Source organism: Kogia breviceps, chromosome 4 (genome assembly GCF_026419965.1).
Source record: "Kogia breviceps isolate mKogBre1 chromosome 4, mKogBre1 haplotype 1, whole genome shotgun sequence".
Taxonomy (NCBI): domain Eukaryota; kingdom Metazoa; phylum Chordata; class Mammalia; order Artiodactyla; family Physeteridae; genus Kogia; species Kogia breviceps.
Window position 1 is genome coordinate 143079499 of NC_081313.1, and position 26717 is coordinate 143106215.

The 26717-nt window shown below is 53.7% G+C and overlaps 1 protein-coding gene across 4 annotated transcripts in view; it reads right to left on the reverse strand.

Annotated features, from left to right (window-relative positions):
* SYNPO (synaptopodin) overlaps window positions 1-26274 on the reverse strand; it is a 36663-nt gene extending 10389 nt beyond the window's left edge. The window contains exon 1 of one of the 4 annotated variants that reach the window (XM_067032060.1): window positions 25849-26274. In XM_067032060.1, the coding sequence (XP_066888161.1) occupies window positions 25849-26245 (397 nt within the window). In that variant the 5' untranslated portion in view covers window positions 26246-26274. Of the gene's footprint in view, window positions 1-5322; window positions 5475-20177; window positions 20410-25848 lie in introns of those variants that run through there. The other 3 variants (XM_067032062.1, XM_067032061.1, XM_067032063.1) reach the window with 3 other exon arrangements.
* Between the last annotated feature and the right edge of the window lie 443 nt (window positions 26275-26717).

Below are 26717 nucleotides of genomic sequence, written 5' to 3' on the forward strand. Positions count from 1 at the left end.
GGACAGAGGCCGAGTCAGCAAATGGGATTGCAGAGCCACAGGGGTATACACACAGACAGACAGATGGTCACCCATGCCCCACGACAGATGGCCTTTTCCTCCGGAATTTGATCTTTACTCACCGTGTCCTAGAATCTCCTCATAAAGATCCCTGACCCAACCATCATGGCCCAACTCAAATACCCATGTAAAACCTTCCCTGATTACCCTTGCAGTATTAACTGCCCCCTTGTTTGGATTCCCCCTGAAGGTTGTTGACATGGCACTTTACCAAACTCAGCAAAAACTAGCATTCAAGGCCCCACTACATCTCAGACTAATCTTGTGCCACCTTTCTCTCTCACTGGGCTCTTCCTGGCTGGCTTTCTGTTCCTTGAAAATGCCAAGTTTGTTCCTGCCCCAGGGCCTTTGCACTTGCTGTTCTCTCTGCTTGGACTGATCTTTTCCCAAGTGGCATTCCATGTTGATTCCTTATCGCTTAGGACTCACGTGAATGTCACCTCTCTGGAGGGGCCTTCCTCTATAATCAGCACCACCCCCCTGCAACCCATCTCTTTGTTTTGTTTTCTTCATAGCATTCAACACAATTCAGTATTATCTTCTTTACACGTTTCCTTGTCTATTATCTGTCTCCCTCACCTAGAACGCAAGCTCTAAGGGGGAAATGAACTTGCTTGACTTCTTTATCCCTCTAACCCTAGTCCCTAGAATAGTGCCTGGCAAAAAGTGGGCACTCAGTAAGCATTACTGAGTGCATGAATGAACCTGCAGGATAGTCACATGCCTAAGTGTGTATCTTAGGGCCCTTTATACTTTCAAACTCATAGTATAGTCATTTCTTAGCACTAACACTTCCTCTTTTTAGAATAGGTAATACATTTACATGGACTAAAATTTTTTTTTTATTTAAAAACATAAAAAAGTATACAGTAAAAAATGTCTCTCTACCTCTGAGTGCTCCACACCACAAATCAGGTAACAACTGTTAATAGTTTCTTCCAAGTCCTTGCAGAATTTCTTACCATTTTCATTTAAACAATCATTGAAAAATTCTCATACTTTAATATTATAAAAGTAGTAAATTGGGCTAATTTCAGCAGGGACTCTACTAGAACATTGCATTACCTCATTTTATCCTCACAAGAACACTAGGACACAAGCATTACTTGCCCCCTATTGTACAGAAGTGGAAAATGAGGTCTAGAGACTTGTAAGTAACTCATCCAAGATCACACAGCAAAGGGTGGCAAGGCTGGAGAGTCAGAACCAGTTCTGTGGGTCCACAGTGCATGCTCAAGCTGCCTGCTAGTCCCAAAGGTCCCTTTGGGACATATAGGGGACAGAGTGGGTGGGAGTCGGGGTTCAGTCTGGGGCTGCAGGCTAGGACTGGAGTCTGGGGCCTGAGGTCAGGGATCAGGCTGGGGGTCAGGCCCGATTAATCTGTAAGTTCACTACAGGCAACCATTTCTTTTAATATCACCAGTGCCCGGCTGGCACAGAGTCAGTGTTTAATTTGTGGTTGTTGAATAAGGAGTGAAGAAATGGACGCATGAACAAATGAACCTATGGACAGATGGATGGGACAGCCTGTGGCCAGGCTAGCAGCTCAGTCGGTGGCTGGGAAAATTCCTCCCTTTGTCACCCCACCCCCACTGAGGGAAGCTAATTAGTTCTTGAGGAATCTGACCCTGCCCTTCCTCCTATCTTGCCCTCATTAGCACTGGCCGTGACATGCTGCGTGGGTCTCCAGGGACAGTTTTTCTAGGCATCTTGCCAGAGAGGCTCAGAATTCATGGACTCTCAGAGCTGGGAGGGCCCTTATAGAGGAGCTGTTTCACTACCACCCCCATTTTACAGATGAAGAAACCAAGGTTCAGAGAGTGGTGCAGGGTAGAGCTCACACTAGGGTCAGCGGGGAGGCCCACACGGGACAGAGTGGCTGCCGACAGCTGCGTCACTGGGACCAGGCCCAGCAGCCACAGGCTCTCTGGCCCCAACCTCCTTCTTTCCTCCTCCCATCACGACCTGGCTCCCCACCACACACACCTGTGCCCACAGGTCCAGAACAGTGACAGCACACAGGCTGCCCCATGCGCCCCTGATGCCTGCTTCCTCCCGGTAGGGCTCCTCTCCTGCCTGGATCACCCCATGATGAAGGCTTTGGGGGTTGGGCCAGGCTGCTCCCCTGTGGGGAACTTAGGTAGGGGGACAAGCCAGCCACACAGGAGGGGTTGCTCAGTTCATGCCATGTCCGTCTCCTCTGGTCTGCTTAGAAACCAAGCCTCCCGGCCCAAATCCAGGCTCTGCTATTTGCTAGCTGTGTGACCTTGGCAAGTGACTGCACCTCTCGGAGCCAGTTTCCTTAGCTGAGGAGAAGGTAATAAAAGCACTGACATTAGGGTTTGGAGGCTACAATGAGATGGCGGATGCCTGGGGGATTACTGTCATTCAGCCCAAGTAGAGAGGACCGAGGGCTCGTGCTACCCTGGGATGGAGTTGACGGTGACCCCACGTGACACCCTGGAAGGGGTCAGAGCTTCTTCTAGCAAAGGAGATTCACCCTACAGATCATGGTCCTGAGAGGGGTGACTGTCTTAAGGTCACAGAGCAGGGGATTTTAGAGTTATTGGGAGGCAGGGATCATTGCCCCAAATCACAGAACCTCAGAATCTCAGAGATGGCTGTCACCGGGTCCAATTCCCCACACGATTCCTGTGTCCCTAAAACCATGTCCCTGAGTGTACAAGCCTCTGTTTATACCCTCAACTGACATGGAGCTCACTACCCTGAAGATGTACCTTCTGCTAATTAACATTCTTTCTTTAGCTAGAAAGTCGCTCCTTATATTAATTCCCACCTCTTGACATGACTCTGCCCCTCACTGCCACACAGATAAAGAGCTTTCTCTTTCCAACCTGACAGCCCTGCAGAGACTCAGTCACAAATCACATCCCCACGGGGCATGGTCAGGATAAACATCCCTAGTCCCACCAGTGGCTCTTATGACACAACTGCAGCCATCGTAGGTCACATTGATTGGGGTCTTACTGTGTACCCGGCTAGCGCGTTCCCACAGTGCCAGGCTCCTAGAAAGGGCTTCAGTGTTTGTGTAATTCAGACCTCCCAAATCCCTGCACTTTTCTCTTTTTTCTCTTCACCTCTCTGCTTCAGTCCTATCCCAAGGCTGGTTCTAAGGGCCATGGGCAAGAAAATGCTCCAGTGTCAGAGAGTGAAGGGCCCTCAGGGATAAGCTGGCCTGGGAGGCTTTAGAGAGGGAAGGGGTTGCAGAGGAGGCCATGGGCCAAGACCTGGTCTGCTGACCCCCAGCCAGGCTGGGAACCTTCCCCACACTGTTGTTCTGGGACAAGAGGAACCCAGCAGAAAAGGCCAGGGGGTGAGAGAGCCCTGCCTCCGAGGGAGCTCCCGTGCCCCCCATCCCAGCCTGCAATGACTCCATGGAAAAGGAATTTGGCAGGACGCTTGGACCAGACCCAGCCAGCAATCCAGACGACTTTTGCCACCCTGCACAAACAAAGCCGGGAGAAGGGGGGCTGGGCCAACCACGGGCATCCCAGAGTCCCCCACTGCAGGGCACCGGGGGTGGCAGCTCCATGCAGAATTCCCCAGACTAGGGAACTGCCACCTCTAGTGATGCCCCAGCCAGGTGGGTCCAAGATTGTGGTTCCTGGTGTCAGAGAGGCAAGAGGTGGCCAAGGCCCACAGGGGACAGGCCCCTTGCTGAGCCCCCAATCTGCTTGGCTGCAGCCTGCACCTGTACAAGTCCTAATACCCCCTCTTCCCTCAGCCTCTTCAGGGCTGGCCCTTGAAAGCCCCACCCTGGACAATGGATGAGGAGCTCTGAAGGCCGGCCTTCCGGAGATGGAGGGGTGAGGGCACACTCAAGGAAGAGCTGCCCAGGGTCAGGAGACCTGGGTCCAACAGGGTTAAATCCCTAAGTGGGGAAGGGGGACAGGAAGCCCTGAGTACAGCGCTTAGAATGAAGATCGTAGTGGGTGCTGTAATTAGTGAGCCCTCACTACCGCGCACTTTAGACCCATCATCTTGTTCGATCCTCCCGATGACCCTAAGGGATAAGTACTAGCACTCTCCCCAGTTTGCAGTTGAAACCAGAGCTCAGAAAGACCTGCCCAGTGTCATATGACTTTTAAGTAGCAGAGCTGGGATTCAAAACTCAAAATCTGCTTGCTGAATCTCATTTCCTAACCACCCTGCCTTCTGGACCCTGACTCTGGTGGGAGGGACACCAACAGAGACTCTGGTGCTCCTGGATGCTGGTCTGAAGACCCCTCTGTTTCCACATCTCGTGATCAGTGCCTGCAGCAGTGCCCACTCCTCTTCATATTCAGCTGCCCAGAGCAACTCATGCTTTGTCTCCCTTCTTCCTCGCAGGAGAAGAGCTGATAAACGCCTTGTGACTAACGTAGAAATGAGTGCTAGGACATAAAAACTAGTGGAGTAGAAAGAACACGGTGTGGGGAGTAAGGAGACCTGAATTCAAGTGCTCAGGCAGGGATAAGCCCTTTCTCCCACTCCATTACTTCTGTAGGCAGCTGCCTGTTCTGATGGCCATCAGGCCTTTTGGACAGAGGATCCAGAGGAGGGAGGCAGGGCAGGGGAACGGAGGCCAGAGCAGAAGGTCAGGACAGGGAGAGAATTCAAGGAAATTCTTCTTCACACGGCTGCCGTCAATGGGAGTGCCCAGGGCCCCGTCGGGTGGGGTGGGACAGGGAGCCAGAGGTAGGAAGAGAGACTGGCTGGAGACGGCCCATTGTGGCTGCCTGGGAGTCTTGGCAACGGGACAGGTAAACAGGCTGGGGTAACTGCCCCCCTGGTGGGGTCAGGAAGGAACCAATGGCTGGCTGCTGCACAACCTCGGCCTCAGCCGGGGGCAGGAAGATGAACTGGACCTGAGTAATGGCCTGACTACCTTGCCAGCCCCTGCCCTGCATCCTCCCTGCTGAAAGGAGGAAATGACACAGCCTCCTTTCCCTGGGGAGTTCTCCATCCATGCCAAAGTCCTGGTGAGTGCAACCTGACTGAGTCCCAGCAGACTGCCAGGCCTCCTTGCAGAGGATAATTCATACTAAGGTGGGAAGGACTGCCAGACACGGGAGATGCATAGGAATGGAAGTGAAGAGCCCCAGACCTAGCTCCAGCCTGGCCACCAGTCGGCCGGCAGAAGTCACGGCCTGCCTCTCCCTTTTAATGCCCAGGGGGAACTGAGACCAGAGAAGGATGCTGTATGCCCTAAGTCACACACCCCAAACCACAAAGGCACCTCTGGGTGCTTGCTTTACTCACTCCGGCCGGGTCCTCCCTGCAGCCCAGCTTCCCTCTGGATGCTGAGCCGGCCTTGCTTCTCAAAGCCTCCGCGAAAGGCAGCCAATCGACTAGCTGACAAAGAGGAAAATCCCACGTTGACGGCAACGCGGAGGAGCTGGATATGACTTCTCTCCTCCACAGATGACTCAGCCTAGCTCTTTATCAGGAAAACCGATTTCGCAACAGCCTTTTAAATGGTCTCTCCGCCCCCAGTCTCTCCCCCGACAACCTACCCACCCCAGGCTGCCAGATCCATCTTCCTCCCGCCTGGCTCCACTCGTGTCGGGCCTCTCTCCTCCTCTCCAGGCCATGGGGGATCGAGCAGCAAGTCCTCGTCCTGGCATTCAGGGTCCCCGACGTCAGGGTCTGCCCGAGAGCTCGCTCACCTGCTCCCTGCACCCTCAGCAACCGTCAGACGGAGGGAGTCCGGCGGCTCGTGGTGCCACACCTGCCCTGCGAGTTCCAGCCTCCGCTGTGGGTGTGCGCGGACCCTTCCACCCAGAACCCATCTCTGTCTCCTATCCTTTCTACATGCTCAATCCCCAGATCATCAGTGTTTTATCTGCACCGCTTAATAACCTCATCACTTGGCATATTATTTGTTTTAGTCAGTTTTCGTCCAGGGCGTGCTTACCACATGCCCCATGCCAGGCCCTGGCTTCAGTAACAGCAGCCAGGAGGTCAGCAGTCCCCTCATCTTCATGTTAGAGGAGAAACGGGCTCAGAGAGGTGAAGTGGCTTAGGTGGTACAGCTAGCCAGAGGCAGAGTTGGGATTCGAACCCAGGGTGGCCCAGCACCCAGCCCAGGACCCATCACATGGGCCATGCTGCCTCCTCCCAACATCTTGCTTTGCAGCAATCAGGGTCTGGGTCTTTTTTTCCCCCAGAGAGTGCGCGAGCCAGGGGACAGGGGCCTCAACTGCTTCCGCCTTGTCCCCTACACCTTCCCCGGGGGCTTGCAGAAAGGATGAAGTCAATGAGGATGACAAGAGCCAACGCATGAGGAGCTCCAGATGCTGCCAAGCTAAGGGTTTAGCATATATTTTCTCATTGAATCCTCATAGCAACTCATAAAGGAGGCCCCCTTGCCTCTGTTTTATTAATGAGGAAAACGAGACCCAGAGAATTAGCCAATTCACCCGAGGTCTTACAGCCAGCAAGGGACAGGCTGGAGCAGAGCTGGAGCCGGGAGTCTGACCTATCCCAAGCCTGGGCCCCTCCTTCTGAAGAGCTCTCCCCACGAAGCACACTCACTTTCCCCACCTACTGTCCCAGGCCCAGCCCAACTGCCACTTCCTCCAGGAAGCTTTTTCATCAATCCATCCGGACTCCTAGATCAGTGCTCCTCCCCTACTCGACCTGGCCCAGGGGCCTGGGAGCAGGAGTGGGGCTTGGAGGAAACAACAGGTTGAGAAAGCTCAGGAACCAAGGCCCAAGGGGAAGGAGGCTGGGACTGGCCCAGCTCCTGGTATCTCCCTGACAGGGGTTCGGGATCATGCAGGGCAGGATGGATGGGCTAAGTCGAGGGCTCCCAGGTCAGGTGGGCATGGGTGTTGGCTAGCAGGTATCCCTGTAGGCCACAGGCACTGCTCGCTGCTGGCTGACGAGGGCCCTGCTATGCGCTCCTCCTCTCCCAAAGGCCAGGAGCCACCACCTTCCTCCTGCCTGCTCTACTAGCCTAAACACTAATCTACAGTTAGATTTTCAGGGACTTGGGAACGGTGACCCAGAGAGAGGCAGGCTCAGTTCCAGGTGCACAGCAAACTGGAAAGGGCTGGTTCACAGGGAGCCAAGCTCAGACCCAGGCTCCCACCTCCCCCAGTCCAGCCCTGGTAAGCCAGGCCTCCCCCCACGATCCCCAAGCCCTCTCCTGCTGCATCAGCCTCTATCATCCCAGCCCTGGGAGCCTTGAGAGTACAGAAAGGACTACCACACCCTACCGTTCCAGAGAAAACAATCCAGGAGACATAAAGGTGGTGAGCCAGGGCGGGAGAGAGAGAATTTCCCCTAAACTATGCTTCTGCCAGGAGCAGGGCTGAGCCTAGTCTATCTCAGGGTCCCCAGCACCCAGCCCAAGGCCCTCGACAAAGATACAGCCCTTCCTCTTGGCCCTGTGGCAGCCTGGGGCCGGAGTTGGTCCCATTCTCTCTAAATTCCCCAGACTCAGCAGAGGCCATCACCCAGGAGGGGTTCACTAAGTGTTGACTAAACAAATGACTGAAGGATGAGCACTCCCACAGTCCAAATCTACCTTCACATTTTACTCCACCATTCACCCCAGGAGACAAATTCTCGATTTGTCTAGATCCCAGAGACATGGAGATTCTAGGTCAGAGATCTAGAGGGTGGTTCCTCGAGGACGGGGAGAGAGGAAGGAGGGAGGTAGCGACAAGCCTTTGGGTGAAGAGGGAGATGAAACCTCAAATGGCAGTGTTAGATCCAAGTGGCAGAATATTCCATTGAGTGCCAGGAGAATATACAGCTTAAGAGATAGATAAATGAGGATGAAGAAATCTGGGAAGTCTTCCTGGAGGTGGCGGCGTATGCCCTAGGTCTTGAAAGATGGAGCTGTGGAAGCATTTCAAGCAATGGGACAGCCCAGTGGAGGCTGGAAGGCTCAAGGTGATCCCCACCCTATCCTCTACCCCCCTCCACTCACACCTCCAGTCAAGACAGCTGGAGAGGAAGGCACCTCTGACAGAGGAACACTGTCCACCACTGGGCTTGCCCAGAGGCTAAGGGTGACTGGGGTGGTCCAGGTAGAGTTCCAAGGGAGCTATGTACATGGGAAGGCACATGCCTAGAGCTCAGAAGCACCGTGGTATCTGCCCTGGGCCTCCGGGTGGGTTACATAACCGCCCCACCAGGGCCACAGATTCAGCCGGGACCCTCCTCCGCCTCCACCTCCCCAGCCATCTGTCTCTGCTGCTTCCCTCTCATAGAAGAGGCCGCTGCACTGCCCAAAGCAAGGCCAGCGCCCTGTGGTAAATTCCCCACATTCCTTCCTCACAGAAAAATAAATAACGGGGAGAAAAAATGCTGGAGGAATGATAATGACGGCCCCAGCACGCTGCAGTCCCAGCTCGCCTCCCCACCCTGTAGAGCCGAGCCCGTCCTGGGCTGGGGCAGGGATGGGGACACTGCTGCTTCTCCCTGAGGCATCCTCACTGCCAGACCCTGGGATAGAGAAGCCGCCCGCAGCCCCTCACCGCTTCCCCAGGCCTGTCAACCCTCTTTTGTTCTCAGGGTCACTCGTATCTGCTGAAGAAGGTGCTGGGGAAGGTTCTGAGAATCTTTTGGTTGTGGCAGGTGACCAGCAAGGGCAAACTTGCCAGAGGCTGGGCGCCCTTCACTTTTACTACTCAGGTTGCTCTTTACTGAGCGCTTCTTATGTTCCAGGCATTATTATCATTATTTCATTATGTTTTGTTTTATCTTTGCAAGCTGTGAACTGGAAGTACTGTCATACCCATTTTAAAGATGCGGAAACTGAGGCTCAGAAAGGTTTTATGATTCGCTAAGGTAGTTTGGCCAGTGAGTGGTCTACCCTCTCCACTCCTGCCTCTTACTCCCATATCTATCCAGCCTGCCTGCCCTCCCCCAGACAGCCCTCCTTTACCAAATCCAACCAGAGGTGCAGCCTGTTCCCTTCCCACATCCTGCTCAACAAAGCATCCTGTGCGGGCTACCTTTAGTAAGTCACCTCACCTCTGAGTCTCAACTTCCTCATCAGTAAACCAGGGATGATTATAGCTGCTTTGCAGAGTCACTGCTGAGCAAATGAGATGCACAAATTATTTCTATAGCATAAAACATTGTGCACACCTGAGAGGGATTTAACTTCAGCCTTTTGCATAAACCTACCTTTGTATAACTGTACCAGGCTAGGGCACTGTCTGTCTCCCTCCCTTCTCCAGCCCTCTCTGCGGCTGGTCTCCCTCTTCTGCCTCAGAGTCAGGCACAGCCCAACCTTCCCCTCCCCCTCCAGCATCCTCTCAGCAGGGGAACCCCAGTGTCAACCTCTAGCTAACTGTGCTGTAGCAGGAGAGAACCAGGTTTGAATCCCAGGTCTGCCTCTTACTGGATGTGAGCACGCAGGCCCCCTTGGATGGCCCCAGACCCAAGACTCCTGGGAGGGAAGGTATGGCCGAGGCTCCCACCACTCAGTACGCAGTCCTGCAGCCAGGAGGGTGCTGTGGTCCTGAGTGGGCAGGAGGCTACCGACCCTGCCATGCTCTCATGCCATTCGCTGGAGCATGTGTGGCTCCCCTCCAGCTGGAGGAGTCTCCAGCCAGAGGAGAGGCTGAACCATCCAGCCTCACCCTCCCCTTGTCCCTCAAACTGCAAAAGGAAAGCAGGCTGGAGGTCAGGAAATTTGGTTCCAGTCTGTTCTGTCACAATATGGGTGAGATGCTGGACTAGTTCCTGACCCTCTTTGGGTTTCAGTTTGTCCATGTGTTTGTTTCAGAGAAGGGATTGGCCTGGACCAGTGATTCCTAGAGTGTGGTACCCCCACACCTCTAGTGGGAGCAGAAGGATTTAAGTGGTACCCTGATACTTAATAACATCTTACTAGTTATTTAAACTTCACATGTGTATTAGAAAAGGAGGATAATAAATCCATCAAAGGTATATTACTGCTTAGTGAGAGGTAAAAGTGGTTATTTCAGCAACAAAAGTTAGACAATTTAAAGAAAACAAGTACAGGTGGTGTATGAACTCATTCATTCAACTGATATTTATTGCACACCAACTAAGGGCCAGGCACTGTTCATAGGCATGAAGAGAAACAGATAAAGCCCTGCTTGCATTCTAGCACGGGAGCCAAATAATAAATAAGACTATTTCTGTAATCTTATTATATTATATTATTATATGTCTGTAATCTTATTCTATTACTTCTATAATAAATTCTATAGAATTTACCATCTGACTTACAACTAAGTCAGATGGTAAATTCTATAGAGAAAAATAAAGCAGGGGTGGGAGATATACAGACTGCACAGGGTGGGGAGTGGTGTGCAAAGGTGAATAAGGTAATCAAAGGAGGCATCACTGAGAAGTCACATCAGAGTGAAGAAGTGAAGAAGGTGAGGGATTGAGGCTTGTGCATTTCTAGGAGAAGAAAGACCAGGTAGAGGGAACAGGCAGGCTCGCACCTGCCAGGTTGAGGATGGTGCACGTGATGTGGAGGTGGGACATGAATAAGGAAACCGGGTTTTCTAGTGGTCTTTCTAGTGGCCTGCAGGGTCTCAGGGATCCCCCTGCATTGCAACCATTTGTGCTTGTGCGCACACGCACACACACACCCTGCAACACGCACATTCTGGACAGCTCCCTAATGCTGGTGAGAGCCTAGCCAGCAACAGTATATCTTCCTCTGCACACACACCCACACACAAAGGTGCTGTCTGCGTGTGCACCCACAGAAGGGGCAGAACCTACACACCACTGTGTGCACACAGAGCACCCGTCGGTATGCATGTGGAGACACACAGGTACTTAGTTGGCAGACTGGCACAGATGCACGTGCAGCAGGTACACACCTTATGGGCGACATATGTATCTCCCTCCTGCCAGCCTGCCCTGCCTCTGAGTTACCAGACCACCCTTGCCTGGAGGGCAAGTGTCCCGATGGCATGGTTTCAAATTCACTTCTCCATATCTCTGCACCTCAGTCATGGTTTCCCATTTCCAGGGCTACATTAAAATCGGCCACCTGATGCTCACATTGTCCCAAGGGATCATGTGGCTGTGGAGAATGTCCCCTTTTCTACCCCTACTGCAGTTAAATAGAAAAGCCATGTAAAGCGCCTAGCACAGCACTGTAAACAGGATCCGCCGCCACTGGCATCATTGCTCATCACAGTCATCTGCATCCCTGGCTTCATGACTTTAGGGTGCTCAGGGGGCAGCTGATGAGTAGAAGGAAAAGGCCAGACTGGGAGCTTCAAGCCTGGGTTTTAGTCGCAACCTGGTCTCCAACACATTGCAAGGCCTCAGGCAAGTCCTGTCCCCTCTCTGGCCCGGATCGGAAACCTGTGGGTGCTGCAGAATTTCTCAGGGAGTGTGTCCAACGTGCCGATTCCTGGGGTCCGCCCCAGACCCAGGACCACAGCATATGCACATTAACAGTCTCCCTGAGGGGTTTTGAAGCACAGCTAGGTTGGGGAGCCAGTGGACCCCGTGGGCTTTAGAGCTCATGATTTTATAAATGTGTTTATGAGTAAATGAACATATAGGGAAGTGCTTGGAACATAGTCTGGCAAGTAGACCCACGTCAACAAAAAATAAGTTTGAGAAAATATATTTACATAAGTAATTATATGTAGTAATCATACACCATCCTTGAACATGCACACACTTTTATAGTCTTCCTAGCAGCTTCACATCCGTCAGAGAAAGAAGTAGAGCAGTGATTGTGATGCTATTTTAAAGACTAGAAAACTGAGGCAGAGAAAGGTCAAGGGGCTTGGCCAGAATCTCACAGAACACAGGTCTTTGGCTCCCAGCCAGAGTCCTTGGCTCAGCTTCATTAGATGTGCCACCTCGGGGCCTTGTCACCTCATCCTATAACGTTTTGCCTCCCAGCCCACAGTGGGCATTGTGTACACGGCAAACACAGTCCTTCCACTCCAGGTGCACTGAATTCTCCAGTCACTTGGGGTTCACTGACAATGGGACAACCTCAGCCAGTTAATTTCCTTCCAGCTGAAACACCCTTCTCACTGGGTAGGGCAGCGGGTTCCCAAAGCCCTAATGCTGCATGCTACTGTTTGATCTGGAATGGTGTTTCTGTTCCAGCCAACCTGAGTCCAGATCCCACCTGAGCAGATCCCTACCTTGTATATGCTAAGCCTCAGTTTCCTCCTCTGCGAAGGGGTCTCCTAATTCCTATCCTTCCCGGTGATTGTGAGGATAAGATGTTTTGTGCAAAGTACCCAGCATCTTGCCTGGCACATAAGCTCCTGCAACGCTGGAGCACCACTAACTTGCAGGCTAAAGTGTGAGCTCCTGGAAGGCAGGAACCCACATAGCGGTCATCAGGGCACCCACACCTATCACGTGTCGTATGCTTGATTACTATGCACCTGAATGGGTGAGAAATGAAATATCATCTCGAACTTCTTCCTGATCCCAGCTCATCATTGTCTTTCTTGACCCATTTCCCAGCATGGGGGCTGGATGCACAGAGCAGAGATGCTCGGGGCCAGAGGGATGGGTCACGGGTCCTGGGAAGACACTGATGAAGGCCGCTGGGGAGGACCGTGTTCTGGGAGACCTGAGTGCAATCCTGTTGACTCAGAGGCATAAATAATGCACTAGCACATTCTCTGCTCGCCATCCTGTCATGCTAAGAATAGCACTGGCTACCCTTTCAGGGATTTCTCAGGGAAGAGAAAAGGACACCAAGATGGGGACAGGCAGGAAAAGGCATCGCTAGACTGTGGACCATCAAGCGCCCTTTCTTCAAGCCCACCTCTCCAAACCCATCAAACTGAGGACCCTGGAGGTCTGAGCTGAAAGGGCTCCTGGGGGCACCTGGTCAGGAGAGGCCTGAGGAGACGGGGCACCACTCACCCTCTCCCACTGGGACTGTTTCTTTTCCTCTTCCCTTCTGATGCTCATCCCAATAAAGCCCATGGCCCTAGCCCATACCCCACGATCCCCACCCCCAATCATGTGATGTACAGAGTGGGTGGTTCCCCTCTTAATGTGTTTTCATCTGTAAGACTTTGGAGAGAGAAGAAGATTCTATAGCTTTTAATTTAAAAAAAATTTTTTACGTTTAAAAATGACTGACTTAGTGCTTCTCATACTTTAATGTACATAGTAATTACTCAGGGTTGTTGTTAAATTGCAGATTCTGATTCAGGACGTCTGGGGTGTGGCCTCAGAGTCTGCATTTCTAAGAGGCTTCTGGGTGATGCTGATATTGCATACATGATTGCCATACAATGAGTACAGAAAAACTAGAGTATTTCCCTATAAAATAGATGGAGAAACCGAGGCCCAGAAAGGAAAAGGGATGTGCCCAAAAGCATACAGCAGAGCTAGGCTCAGAACACAGGCCTCCTGAATCCTCCTAGGGCTTGCTCCTAGAGGGGCTTTGGGGTTGAATGGAGGCGCCTGGAGTGGGACAGGGGACAGGCAGCAGTTTCAGGCAGCAGGAGTCGGTCCGGGGGCAGGCCTTCATTCAGCCCAAAGCTGAACCTCTTGGGGTCCACAGGCTCCCACAAGGCATAAAAGGAAATAAGAATCCACCTGAACAGAGGCACTCAGCTGAAGTGACTGCAGCCTCCTGCTCAAGATCATGCCCTCATCAGCTTGCATTTGAGGCCTGAGGGGCTGGTACCCTCCTGGAAGGCAGGATGAAACAGGGGGCTATTAAAATGCAAACAAGATCCAAGCAGAGGAAGATGAGGTCTGAGCACTCTGCATTCAGCCATACTGAGAAGTGGCTGGGGGAGTGCACGGTGGGGGTGAGGGGGCACTGCACTATCAGGATGGGCATCGGAAGGAAAGCAGAAAAGAAAGGAGGCAAGATCAGCCTCTAAGACCAACACTAGGAACAGCTCCTCCTTCCTAGGCTTGGCCTCAAACCCCTTTGCAGGCTCCAGGCCCTGCATGACTAGCCCCACTGCCCCTCCATGCCATGCTGCAGCTCCCCTCATGGTGTTTGCCCTCCCTACACGCCAGCCATGCTGACCTTCCTTCAAGTGCTCAGACAGGAACCACCTCAGGGCCTTTGCACTGGCTGCTGCTTTTGCCTAGAACCCTTTCCTCCCATACCCCTCAGTTGTCCCTTTCTGGCCATACTTCTCATCCTTCAGGTATGTTTACAGGTCTCAGGGAGGGTGCGCCTATCCTGAGAGGTCACATTCCTCTGCCACAGCACCCTCTACCTCTCCTCCAAACTCTCATGAGATTTGTAATTCCATCGTCATTTGTTTTAGTGTCAGTCTGCCCTGCCCCATGGTAAGGAGGCCCCACAGGGCAGGGACCTTGGCTATCATTTCTCTGCTATGTTCCTGCCCCCATGCCTAGGCCATAGCTGGGCTCAATAAACATTTCCTGACTGAATGAGGGAATAAATGAATAAAAACAGTGTTGACATCTACCTCCATGGTTCCCAGTGACCTCGCTCACCCTGGAGAAGTTGTAAAGGACAAGGACTTGCAAGATTATGTGGGTCTAACACTCTGCTCTGCTTCGCTCCAGCTGAGTGGCCTTCACAGGTCATATCACCTCTCGGGTCTAAATGAGAGGTAGAGGGCTTCCCTGGTGGCGCAGTGGTTGGGAGTCCGCCTGCCGATGCAGGAGACACGGGTTCGTGCCCTGGTCCGGGAAGATCCCACATGCCGCGGAGCAACTAAGCCCGTGAGCCATGGCCGCTAGGCCTGCGTGTCCGGAGCCTGTGCTCCGCAACGGGAGAGGCCACAACAGTGAGAGGCCCGCATACCGCAAAAAAAATAATAATAATAATAAATAAATAAATAAATAAATAAATAAATGAGAGGTAGAATCTGGGAAAGGCTCTGAAAGCTAGAAAGAGCTTTAACTGGTAGCTCTACTCATCTGTGTTTGAGGCCCAGAGAGGGAAAGGGCCTCATTCAAGGCCACACAGCCAGTGTGTGGTGATGCCAGACCCCCCGTGGCACAGCTTAAAGCCAACAGGCCCACCCAGGCTCAGTGAGGGCACCGTCTGGCTGGAGGCAGGGCACGGGTGGAGGAGGAGAGGAGAGGAGGTGGCTGGGAGCATCCAGCCTCAGGCCCAGAGCCAGGGTTGGGGTGGGCGGGGCCCCCAGCAGGAGCCCTGAGTGGGGCCTGGCAGCTGGGCATAGGGGAGCCAACTGGCTCAAGCTGGGTGGCGACAGGCCTGTTCCGCATGCGCGTGATGGTTTATTTTTTAATCAGCACCCTCCCCATCCCCCAACTTCATGTGCCCTCCTAAAGGGTACATATTAGGAATCATGTCCTGGCTGAGACCAGGGGCCACCTTGGAGATTGGTGGGAGGGTCCCCATGTCCCATATCTTCACAAAGCCCACAAGTCCTAAGCAGCCCAGGAGGCAGTACAGGAGACTCAGGGAGCCCGTGTGGGCTTGGGCCTGTCCCTGGACTCTCTGACCTCAGTTTACCCTGTCTGTACAGTGATGAGAGTCATGCCAGACTCCACGGCAGTTTATTACAGCTCAGGCTCTTGGGATCCACTCAAGCTTCACGACACTAATGACGCTCACTTGTCAGGCCCTGGCAGAGCCTCCTTTGCCCACAGCATTCCCAGGGCACACATGGTCCTCCCTGACCTACTCCCAGGGGATGAGGGGAGAAGATAAGAGGCTGAGCTGGCTCAAGGGTCAACCTCAGAACCCCAGACCCCAGACCCAGTGAGGGTCCCCCTTCCAGCACCTGAGGGGCAGAGATGATGAGGATCAAAGGGGAAAGAAAGACAAAATACCACGTGTTATTAAGCACGTGGCTTGGCCCCTCTGAGCCTCTGGCACTCCACCCAAGGCAGGAGAGAGCATGTTGTGCAGGAGTTAAGCACATGGGCTTTGAGGCCAGACTGCCTAGGTTTGAACCTGGCCAGTTACCAGCTGTGTGACCTTGGGAAGCTCACTTAACCTCTCTGTGCCTCAGTTTCCCATCTGTAAAATGTTGATAATAACAGGACTTACTTCATAGAGTTGGTGACATGTAAAGAACTTAAAACACCCTGGCACATATTAAGTTACCATAAATGTTAACTATTTTTCAAGAACTTTGTCTTTTACCTATCGAACGCTCTTCGTATCCAAGAGATTTTATTCCAGAGGATTACATGCAAGAGTATCACGTCAGCCCACTCTCCTGTCTCTGAGGCTCATCCAGCCTGCCCCTTCCTGAGCCACCCTGGTGACCACCCTTCCTGCCAGCCCAGTGGCTTTCGCGTCTGTCGAGCTCTTTCACACTCACGATCCCCTTATATCTTTCTTAGTCCATTTCATAGTAGCTCAGAACCAAAGCCTGAGCCCCAGAGGAAGCAAATGATTTGTCCAAGACCACCAGCTTGTTGGCTAAGGCTGGAGGTTCAAGTATCCATTCCTGAAGCTCGATCCAGGCCCTTTTCCACTATACTGTGCCCATCCGCCCACTATCAAACCTGTTCCTGGCTAAGCATCAAAAAGTAACATATACTGAGATATGAGTCTTCAGCAAGTGTTCCTCTTCTCCAGGGCTTGCTATTTTAACAGAGATCAAAACATTATAATACTATTTAATAGGTAATAGTTATTTTTATCATCTCATTTAATTTTCAGAACAACAGTACAAGGTAGGGTCTGTTATTGTTTCTATTTTATTGCTGAGGAAACAAAAGCCTAGAGAGGTTATATAACACGCTCAAGATCTCCCAGATCTCCCAGCAGGCTGGGGAGAGAATCCAGAGGTCCAACCACAGGATCTGTGTATTAGGCACGCAGGAAACAGCTAGCACAGGAGTAGACTGAATTTTGCTTCACCTGCAGCAGCCCTGGGAGGCTGGACAGGGAAGGAAAGGGTAGGGTAGGGTCAACACAGCACTATACTATACTGCCTCACTGAGTGGAAAAGATGAAGCTAGGATGATGGAATTTCAGGCAGCGGCCAGTTGGTAAAGATTTCATTTCGGAGAGAGAGGGCTTTTGTGAGCCTCTGGAATTACAGGGCCTGGAGGCTGTCCCCACATTGACTTCTCCTCTGGCCACAGTGGGTAGCGATTGAGCCACAGTGTCCAGGGACAGTTCACAAAGGACTCTGAGCTCACACACACACACACACAGGCCTGGTAGAGCCCAGCTGCCCCTGTGACCAGATCATAGGCCTGGGTTCCTTTGGGTGGACAGCCTGAAGCCCTGAGGGATGAAGGCATTTTCATAACCTACAGCCAATGCCCACTCCCTGCCCCCAGCTCTTAGTTTAGACCCTTTACCAGCCTCTGAAACACCCTTTCTCCCAACCAAATCCCTCCCATTCTTCTAGACCCAAGTTCTGGACATGCCAACTCCACAAAGGCAGCCATGACCACACCTTCAAATAACATTCAGGGTGCTAATCCAGTGTCACCTCCAGAGAGAGGCCTTCCCTAACCACCAAGACAAAGAACCCCTCTGAGTGCTCTTCATCTTAGAAGTGTGGCTTTTTGTTTGTTTGTTTTTCATGCTACTTTTATCTATCTGAAACTATCTTGCTGATTTCTTTGCTTCCCTTTTTCTTGTCTATTTCCCCAATTAAAAAGCAATCTTGAGGGCAGGGACCAGTCTATCTTGTTCACTATTGTAACCCCAGTGCCTAAGGATCCACACACCCCATTGCTAGACAGGGACACTGAGGTCCATAGAGGGCAAGGGATTCACCCAAGGTCATACAGCAAGCAAGTGGCAGAGGTCGGCCTAGCACCTGCAACTCGGCACTACCGCCCAGGGCACTTGGCCTGTCCCCATCTCCACTCTAGTTGACCCTCTGTTGGCCTACCTTGTCCTTGCCTTCACACTACAGTGGGGCCACAGCCTGCCAGTCCTTGACAACAGTGTCCCTCCACTGCCCCAGGGGCCTTCGGTGCCCCAATCTGGGCAGCCCAGCCTGCTTCCCCCTCTGTCCCTCCCTTCCTGGCATCAGCATCTCCGATGAGCTCATGTCTGGAAGCCTGGGAGCTGCCCTGAAGGAAAAGGTGCCTCCCAGCCTGGCCCCTAGGCCTGGAGGTGTGTTCAGCCTTGTGGGATAGCAGCCCTGGCCAGCAGAGAAAGTGTAATGACCCCTGCCCAGCCCAGTGCCCAGGGCTGTGCAGTGGGCTCAGGGAGACACGTGTCATCCAGGGAGATAGAGCACGACTAGGGGTAGAGAGGAGACAGAGAAAAGGCTCCTACTGTGCTTCTCCCATCTCTCCAGGTGCTCCTCTGCCACACTGGCCCCTCCTGCCTGTCAAGGAGCTTCTCTGTCCCAAGGAAAGGGGTCTCTGCTGCCTTCTCCTCACAGAACCACCCTGAGCAAATCTCTTCCCCTCCCCAGCCTCAGTCTCCCCAACTCTAAACTGGGGAGATTAGATAAAACGCTGACTGAAGAGGCTAGGGATCAGTTGGGAACCAGGCACCAAATGCCACAGGATTTTTTTCTTTTTTCTTTCTTATTTTTTTTTACCTTAGGGGAAAGGCAACAGATAACAAGGGAGGGAAGGAGCTAAAAGGCCTTATTTTAATAATGTAAATGCTAATTCCAACCAGCTTAATTTAGGTACTAGTCTGGGGGTGGGGAGTGGGGGGAGCCATTTCAAGGCCTGCAAAGTGGCGATGGGGAGCCGAGGCGGCATAGCAGCAAACAGTTTGCTTTTGGGAAGTTCTCTGAATATCAAACTAGAATGATCCTAGTCCATTCCCCTCGTTGGACAGATAGGAAAGAGAGGAAGAGGAACCAACCCAAGATCCCACAGGGAGACAGAGGCAGGTGTTCCCCCGCCTCCCAAGCAAACAAAGTATTTTCGCCTCCCTTGAGGTCCCATTCCACTGCCTGAGATAATACAGCAAACACTGGGAGGAGGAAGAGGTCATCAGTTTGTTTGTGGTGCTGCCCCCCAACACAGGGTGGGGGAGCCAGGCCTGGGGTTGGTGACAGTGGCACCAGCAAGGCTTCCAGTCCCCTACCCCAGCACACCCTAGTCCCTCTGATCAGCATCCTATCTCATCCTAATCGTTCTCAACATGACAGGGGTGGGGCAACCTCCGACTGCCCCTACAGCCACTACCAGTTCTGCTGTCTCCAACGCAGTTAGCCCCTCAGGGGCCACCCGCCCACCCTCTCACTGGGAGCCAGAGAGGGCAGGAGGCTTGCCCCAAGATCACAGAACAAGGTGGTTTACTCCAGTGCCACCTGCCACTCAGGGTAGGATGGGGACTGGGGCGCATGCTGCTTCCCCCCTGGCTCTTGTCCCTGTGAACAACCCAGGCATGGAACACGGGAGGTCCTGTCCCCGTCCAGAGTTAGCCTATAACTTGGGGTGGAGGTGGGGAGGGGGGAGACCTTTTCTCCCGAGTTCTCAGAAAGGTCCTGTCTGGGCTCTGGATGGAGCCCCCTGATTCCACGGTGTAGTGGTTAGATAGGAGCCCCGCCCTTCACCTCTAGGGCCTCCGCGCTCCCCTTGGCAGACTGGGCAAACTGAGAATGCAGTGTAGAGAGCCCTTAGGACAGTTCCCCCTCTCCCCCATAGGCACTCAGGAAAGGCCTCGATTTCCCCAGGTGGGACTCGCGCCGGTGTTCCCCGCGGTCTGCGGGTTCCGCGTCCTGCGTGCCTCGCCCGCACAGCCGGACCGGGCGCCCCGCCCGCGGGAAAGGGTGAGGGCCCGGGCCCAGCACACTCCGTTCCCGCTGCCCCACGGGCGCCCATGTTGGTCAACCCCCGGCAGAGCCCAACCCGCCACTTCCCGGAGTCAAGCCGTTCCCCCCTTCCCCAGAGCGTGCCGGGGGGCGCAGACCTCCGGCTGTCGCCCACCCGCCAGCCCGCGGCTGCCCCGGCCGCGATCTGCTTGCTGACTGGGGCTTGAGGGCTGGAGCTCCCACGCAGCCCGGCTTCGGGGCGTCCTCCCGCTGCTAAGCTGCCGCGGAGCTTCGAGATTTCCCCAGGTCCCCGCCTCCACCCCACCGTACAGGTGGGGAAACTGAGGCCCAGAGTGTAGCAGCGACTCGGCCAAGGTCATCCTGCGTGTGGGGACTGGAGCCCAGATGTGCCACCTCCACCTGGGCGGCACCTAGACCGGCACAGGTGGGAAGGGGCGAGGCTCGCTCAGCACCGGCACCCCTGCCCGGCCGGCGCCCCTCACTCACCTCCAGCCTCCGCGCGCGGTCCCCGAGCTCACCGGCGCCGCCACCTCCGCGCACCTGGCCACGTCCGTCAGCGCGCTTCGCCCCAATCGAGACCCCCGCCGACCCCCCCCTCCCCCCGCGCGCCGGGCGCCCCCTCCGAACCTCAGCCACAGCCCACTCCACCGCCTAGCAGGCTGCTCCGGGACCGGGAGCCGGGATGGCTGGGCGGGCTGGCGAGCCACGCTCCTGCCGCCCGCTCCCCGGGGCCCTAGCGCCGCCCTCCCTGCCCGCCCCGCCCAGCCCTCAGAGGTGCGACTCCCTCCGCCACGGGCTAGGGCTAGGCCTCCCGTCTCCCCTCGGGTCCCCTCTCTCTCCCTCTTTCCTCTCCCTGGCCTCACTCTCTGCTGCCTGATTGTCTGTCTCTCTGTTTCCTCCTCAATTTTTGTGTCTCTCGATGGGTCCCTGAATCCTTCTGCTTTCTATTTCACTCAGTTTCTTCATGTCTCTCCCATCTATTTCATTTCACCCCCCCCTTTCCTCTATCCTTCCCACTAACCCCATTTTAAGTCTGTCTTTGTGAGTCCCCACAACTGACACCACCTCCCATCTCCCCAGCCCGTTTCCTTTCAGACCCAGATGCAGTGCCCTCTTAGGCCCCTCCTCTCCCTTCTCAGCCCCAGTAACTAGAATAACTGTCTAGGACTTAGGCAGGTAGGACTGCCTAAGTAGGTCTTGACAAATGGAGGTTGAGGAAGGTTGTCACCTCCCAGGCAGTCTGGGGCCATGTACTGTCTTAACTAGTGGGCCATCAACAACAAGGGCAGTGACGTTCAGAGCCCCATGGCAAGGGTCACTGTGCATCCGAATCTAGTGGGGATGCTGTGAAAAGTCAATATTTTCACAATCAGGTGCCCCCTCCCAGTGGTGGAGGGGCTAGCAATGGGCTTGGAAACTCGGCTGATAAGAAGCACCTTTCACTCCCCCAACAATTCTGAAACAAAGCACGTGGAAAAACGCTGTCCTGGGTTTTCACCGAAGTTTCCCTGGGTTCCAAGTACCCCACCCCTTTAACCAGGGTGGTTCCACTTTTGTGTCCTTTATATCAAGGTTCTATGTTTAGATTTCTGCTAGAGGAAGTTGGAAATGTGCTGATGTAAGCCCACTCACCCAAGGTTCTGTGAAATGCAGAGGTACAAGTGGCCTGGTTTTGAGACATCCCCTATCCCCAGTGGGTGGGCTTAGAGTACATGGGGTCAGGTGACAGAAGGGACAAACCCTGCCTGGCTGCTGACCCTCTGCTTGGCTTCATGGCTTCAGAGAATCCCTCTGACCCGGTGGCTGTTCTTGTGCTGGGGCTGCCCCAGGTGACAGTGGGGGGTTGGAGGTGGGCACTGAAGGGGTCCTGGGGATGGGCATCAGGCAGGGTATTGCCTGCTCTGTGAGTGCACGTGCTATAGCCCAGCCTGTGAGAAACCAGGAAACAAACTGTGTGGGAGAGAGAGAGAGAGAGAGAGAGACAGGGAGGCTAGGATTACTGTGTGGGTGGGTATGAAAGTGAAAGAGATGGGGGAAAGGAAGGACAGAAAGTGGTTCGGTCTGTATGTGGGTATGTGACAGTGGGTGTGCAGAGTGGATATGCCTGTAGGAGAGAGTGTGTGCATGCAAGAGAGGCTGCACAGTGTAGGTGTGTGAGCAAGAGAAAATGGAGAAAGGAACATGCTTTTAACCTGTATCTAAGGGAAGGAATATGTGTGCTTCTATGTTTTCAGGTGGGACTGCTATGTATGCAAATCTGACACATGTGTCCACATGTGAAAGTTAAGCATGCATGGGTGAGGGGGGCGTCTGTGGGAGAGTGTGTGCCAATGTCTACCCCATGCATGGGTGTGTTGGTGTCTGAGAGCATGCATGTGTGTGCATGTGTGTGCAGTTGTGAATATATACACATAAGCATTTGCATAAGAACATGGTGTGTAGACATCATTGTGCATACACATGTGTTTGTAGGGAGTGTGAGCGAGTATGTGTGGGTACACGTGTGAGGTCTATGAGAACCTGTGAGCCCTGCTCCTACACCATCACCCCTGTTAGAGTCACCGTGGTCGGGGAGGGGAGGGAGAGTCGGCAGCACCTTGCCTCTCTGTCTGCCCTCTTTTCCACGGGCCTGAGGAACAGCAGCCTTGTCCTTGGCCCAGGGATCAGCTCTCATCATAGGCGCTGACTCCTCTGCCTCAACAAGATAGACATAGCCAGGGGCAGGGCTTCTCTGACAACCCAGATCCACACCCCCATCTCCACCCCAAATCATTGGAGCAGTGTCTCCACTAGAGTTGGAAAGGTCTCCAAATTCTCCAGATAACCTGGACCTCCAGAACAGTGGCCCAGAGAGGAGGGAAGGTGGGAATCCCAAAGCCAGGGGCAGAGGAGGGGCTGGATTGGCAGTGGATCCCAGGTGTCCCTGAGTGTCTCCAAGGAGGTGGGGGGGTATGGCTTGTCCACCATCCCTCAGAGTCTGAACAACCTTTCCCCAGCCCCAGGTGGGTGGAAGAACACAGTCTGCTGCCTTGTCTCCATGGAGACAAGGCAGCACAGAAGGTGGTTGAAAGCATGGGTCAGACCTCCCAGGGTTCAAATCTCAGCTCCTCTACCCGCTGGCCTGATACTTTGACAAGTCACCTAAACTTGTTATGCCTCAGTTTCCTCATCTGTCAAACAGATAAGAAAATTATGAACTTCAGAGGGTTGTTTAGAGGATGAAAAGAAATAGCCCATGCAAAGCATTTAACACAGGGCCTGGCAGCTGAATTGAGGGGCAGAAATCTTGGGTTCCAGCTATAGCTTTGCACCAGCTTACTGTGTGACCTTGGACTATTCACTTGCCATCTTTGCATTTAGGAATCTCCACAAAATTATCTATAGAATAATCTCAATAATCCCTGCCAGTTATGGCCAGCTGAGACTTTGTGGGAAGTACAGCGTGGGTCTCTCTTGGTGAGCTATGGACTAACCAGTGCTGATGAGGAGGCCTATGGGACACTTTCCTTCCCACGTATCTTCTCTCAAGTTGGCAGCAGCTGATGGCAGGAAACTTGAGCTGCAGGCTGCTGCCCACCTCATCTCTTTGCATCCCCTGACCCTCCAGCCTGCCAAGGACCCCATTCTGCTCTGCTCAGCTTGTACTCAGGCCTTAGCAAAATGTCACTGGAACCCACCCACCCCAAGTGGTGGATACCCAAAGCAGAAGATGCCATGACCCATAGTTAAAACTGTCAGGGAGCACTCAAGAGAGGCAGGTATAATTGCGGAAGGATGGGTGTAACTGTCTGAAGATGCTTATAATCCTTTGGCAGTAATGGGAGGAAGTTTTAAAAGGACGCCCTAATCCGCTAATAACCTGGCAGCCACAGGCCTCTTCCCTCCAGATCTCCGCGTAGAGAGAAAGGACTCTGGGGCCACTCCCTTTCTCAAGGGAGCAGAAAGGCCAGTGTAGGCTCTGACCCAAGACCACCCGGGTTTCTATTCTCTCTCAAGACCCAGCTTCCTTTCTGCCTCCACTTCTGAGAAGTCTCCGCTGCCCACTCCATCCTCCTGAGGTTACTCCTACCTCTTCTGTCCCTAGAAATGTTCAGGACAGAACTAGATAACCATCTGGCTAGATGTCAAAGAGAGGACTGGACCAGACTGTGAGCAAGAAGAACAAGACCATAGTCTCAGCTCCAGCGCTGACTGTGACCTTGGGCAAGGGACGTAAGTCTCTGAGCCTCAGTTGCCTCACCTGTACAATGGGGAGAATAATAGCTGCCTTGAAAGGCTAGAGTAAGATCGACAAGAATGAGATACCATGAAATGGGCCAGCTCTGTGTGAGAAGCCAACAGGAGTCGGTATGGGTAGTTTCTCCATATATGGTCTCTTCCCCTCAAGGGTGTCAGCAGACAACTCTCACCCATGTAGATCCAGAGCACAGTGGTAGCCAAGAGCAAAGCCCCACATTCAAAACACTGTGATTGAATCATGGCTCTGCAGCTTGCTAGCCATGAGTCTTGGACAAGTCACTTATATTCTCTGAGCCTCAGTCTTCTCTTCTGTATAATGAGATAGTAACAGTATGTCCCTTATGGGGATTGTTATGTGATTAAATGAAGTGATATGTGTAAAGCTCTTAGCACAGCGGACTTGGCACATGAGGGCTCAGCAAATAATAGCTCTTGTATTGTTGCGCTGAGGATGATCTTTTTCGTTGTTATCAACATCTCTTACATGCTTATCTAGATTACCCTGCAACCTCCCGATAGCTCTATGAGGTAGATAGGGCTCATATTTTTATTTTATTTTCACAGCTGAAGAAACTGGGAAGGGATTTTGGGGGGCTTGGCTAGTTGCATCAGGTCCAGAACCAGCACCCATGTCTCCTGACCCCCAGCCATGGTCTGTGAGAGGTAAGGGAGCAGGTCCTGAGGCTTCCGGTTCTAGGGGACCTGGATTTGGGTCCACACTCTGGTGTGGAGGCCTGACTCCAAGTTCAAGGCTGCTGGATCCTCCTCCTACCTACCCCAAATGCATTGAGGGCCCCTCCTTGTTCCTGCCTGGCTACCTGTGTGACCCAAGCCTGGGGGCCACGGGGATGGGGAATGGTGCCCGTGGGGGGTGATCAGAGCCTGGAGAGAATTATTTCGGAAAAGAGAGTGGGTGGGAGGCTGGTGAGATGCCAGGCTGGGTGTCAGCAACGCCTGCACAGAAATGAAGTGCTCCTTCAGTTTCCTGACGCACAAGCCCTCCCAGGCCTGTGTCCCCCGCATGCCCTGCGCCCCCGGGATCTGCTGGCAGCGGCTCCCACCTGAGCGAGCATGGCCCGGCTCATGTCCTCCCCATCTGGACCCACTTCAGCGTTGCCACGCACCCAGCGGTGGAGGTGATTCAGCGTGGGTTTCCCTGTCCTGCCCTGTTCTGCCGACTCCTGCCGCCTGTGGGAAACTGATCTTCCTTCCTTCCTTCCTTCTGTGCCATGCACACCAAGCTCTCCCCTACACAATGTCATTGAGTCATCACTGCAGCCCAGGTGACGTGCCTCTGTCGCCTCTAACAGATGGGAAACCAAGGCCTGGATGAGGAATGTGGGCTCGGCTCAGCCACCGACAGGCCGAGTGACCTGGAGCAGTCTCTTCCTCACTGTGGGCCTCAGTTTTCCCACCTGTAAAATTAGGAGGTCGGTTTAGATCCAAGGCTCAGTGTCTACCTCAAAAGCACCATGAGGGCAGGGACCACATCTGTTTCGCCCCGTGCTGCATCCCCAGCACCCGCAAGTAGTTGGCACTTTGTATGTTCAGCAAGGAGGTCCTGCCCCATCAGTTGCTCAGACTCTAAGGTCATTTGTTACCATGAATGATCGAAGGGCAGGCAAGAGTGAGCGATGGCCTTTTTTTAACCAAGCATATGATAACGTGGCTTTCTCTCGCTGCCTTCTCATGTGCCCTCTTTGGCAGAGAAAAGAGTGGACTTAGATGTGGTACAGCTAGAATGACACGTATGGCACAGCCTCCCCTATCTCTCCGCAGCTGTTAATCTGGGCAGGCCCGTGGGACTCTGATGGTCTCTTGTGTACCATGGGAAAATATGGTCAGGAGTACCTGTGTTAAGGACCTGTGGGGTCCCTCATGACTCTGGCAGTCCAGGGGAAGAGGGCCATGGGCTTACCTGGTTTCTGGGCAACCCTGGGCCCAGGGCTGAGGCTGAGGCTGGCTGTCATCACCTGCTGGGCCTTCACCGTGTCCCAGTCCTGGCTGGCTCTGTTGTCATTCTGGGAACCCCCTCGTGCCTCCCTGGAGCAGCTGGGTGACTGGATGCCCCGGGCTCTGGGAAGCTGTGGTGCCCCTTGGGTGGCTCTGCAGGCGCTGTCCTCATTCCTTCTGGCCACCTTGTTTTCCTCCAAGTCCGTGAGCCCCGCCTCTCCCTGTAGGCCCTCCTCGCCGCCGCTCTCCTCTGCCTCCAAGGCCAGACACCTGTAGCTCCCGTCAGGAAGCCCAAATGTGCAGGAGGAGGACTTGCCTTCGCTGGGCCCCAGGGGCGGGGGTGGGAGGTGAGGGCCCAGCATGGTGCCGCCTCTCCTCAGGGACACAGAGAAGCTGGTGCCTGGGCTGAGGCCAGGACTGGAGGCTCCCGAGTAAGCCCTGGTCTCTGCTCTTCTCGGGGCCTTCTCTGGCTCTCTGCAGCCCTGCCTTCCTCAGCCGACTCACAGAGCTGGAATGGGGTCCAACTGCTAGACTTCCTGGACTGGGTGGGTGGTGGACCCCCAAGCCCTCCTCCTTAACCCGTCTCTCGTCTGTGAGGCCTCCCCTTCAAGATGATCTGTCTGCAGAGGGAGAAAAGAAACAGTGCATGAGACAGTTCTCTGCGTGTTCCAGGCTGAGTCTGTGAGACCACTTTAGGGGAACCCTGAGAACTGAACTGACTGGGGTTTGGGGTACGGGTCTCACGTGCCCATAGAAAAGCCCCAAGCTTCAGTCATTCGACATCCCAAATTTTTGCCATATCCTTGTGCCACTTACACTTTATTTGCTTAATAT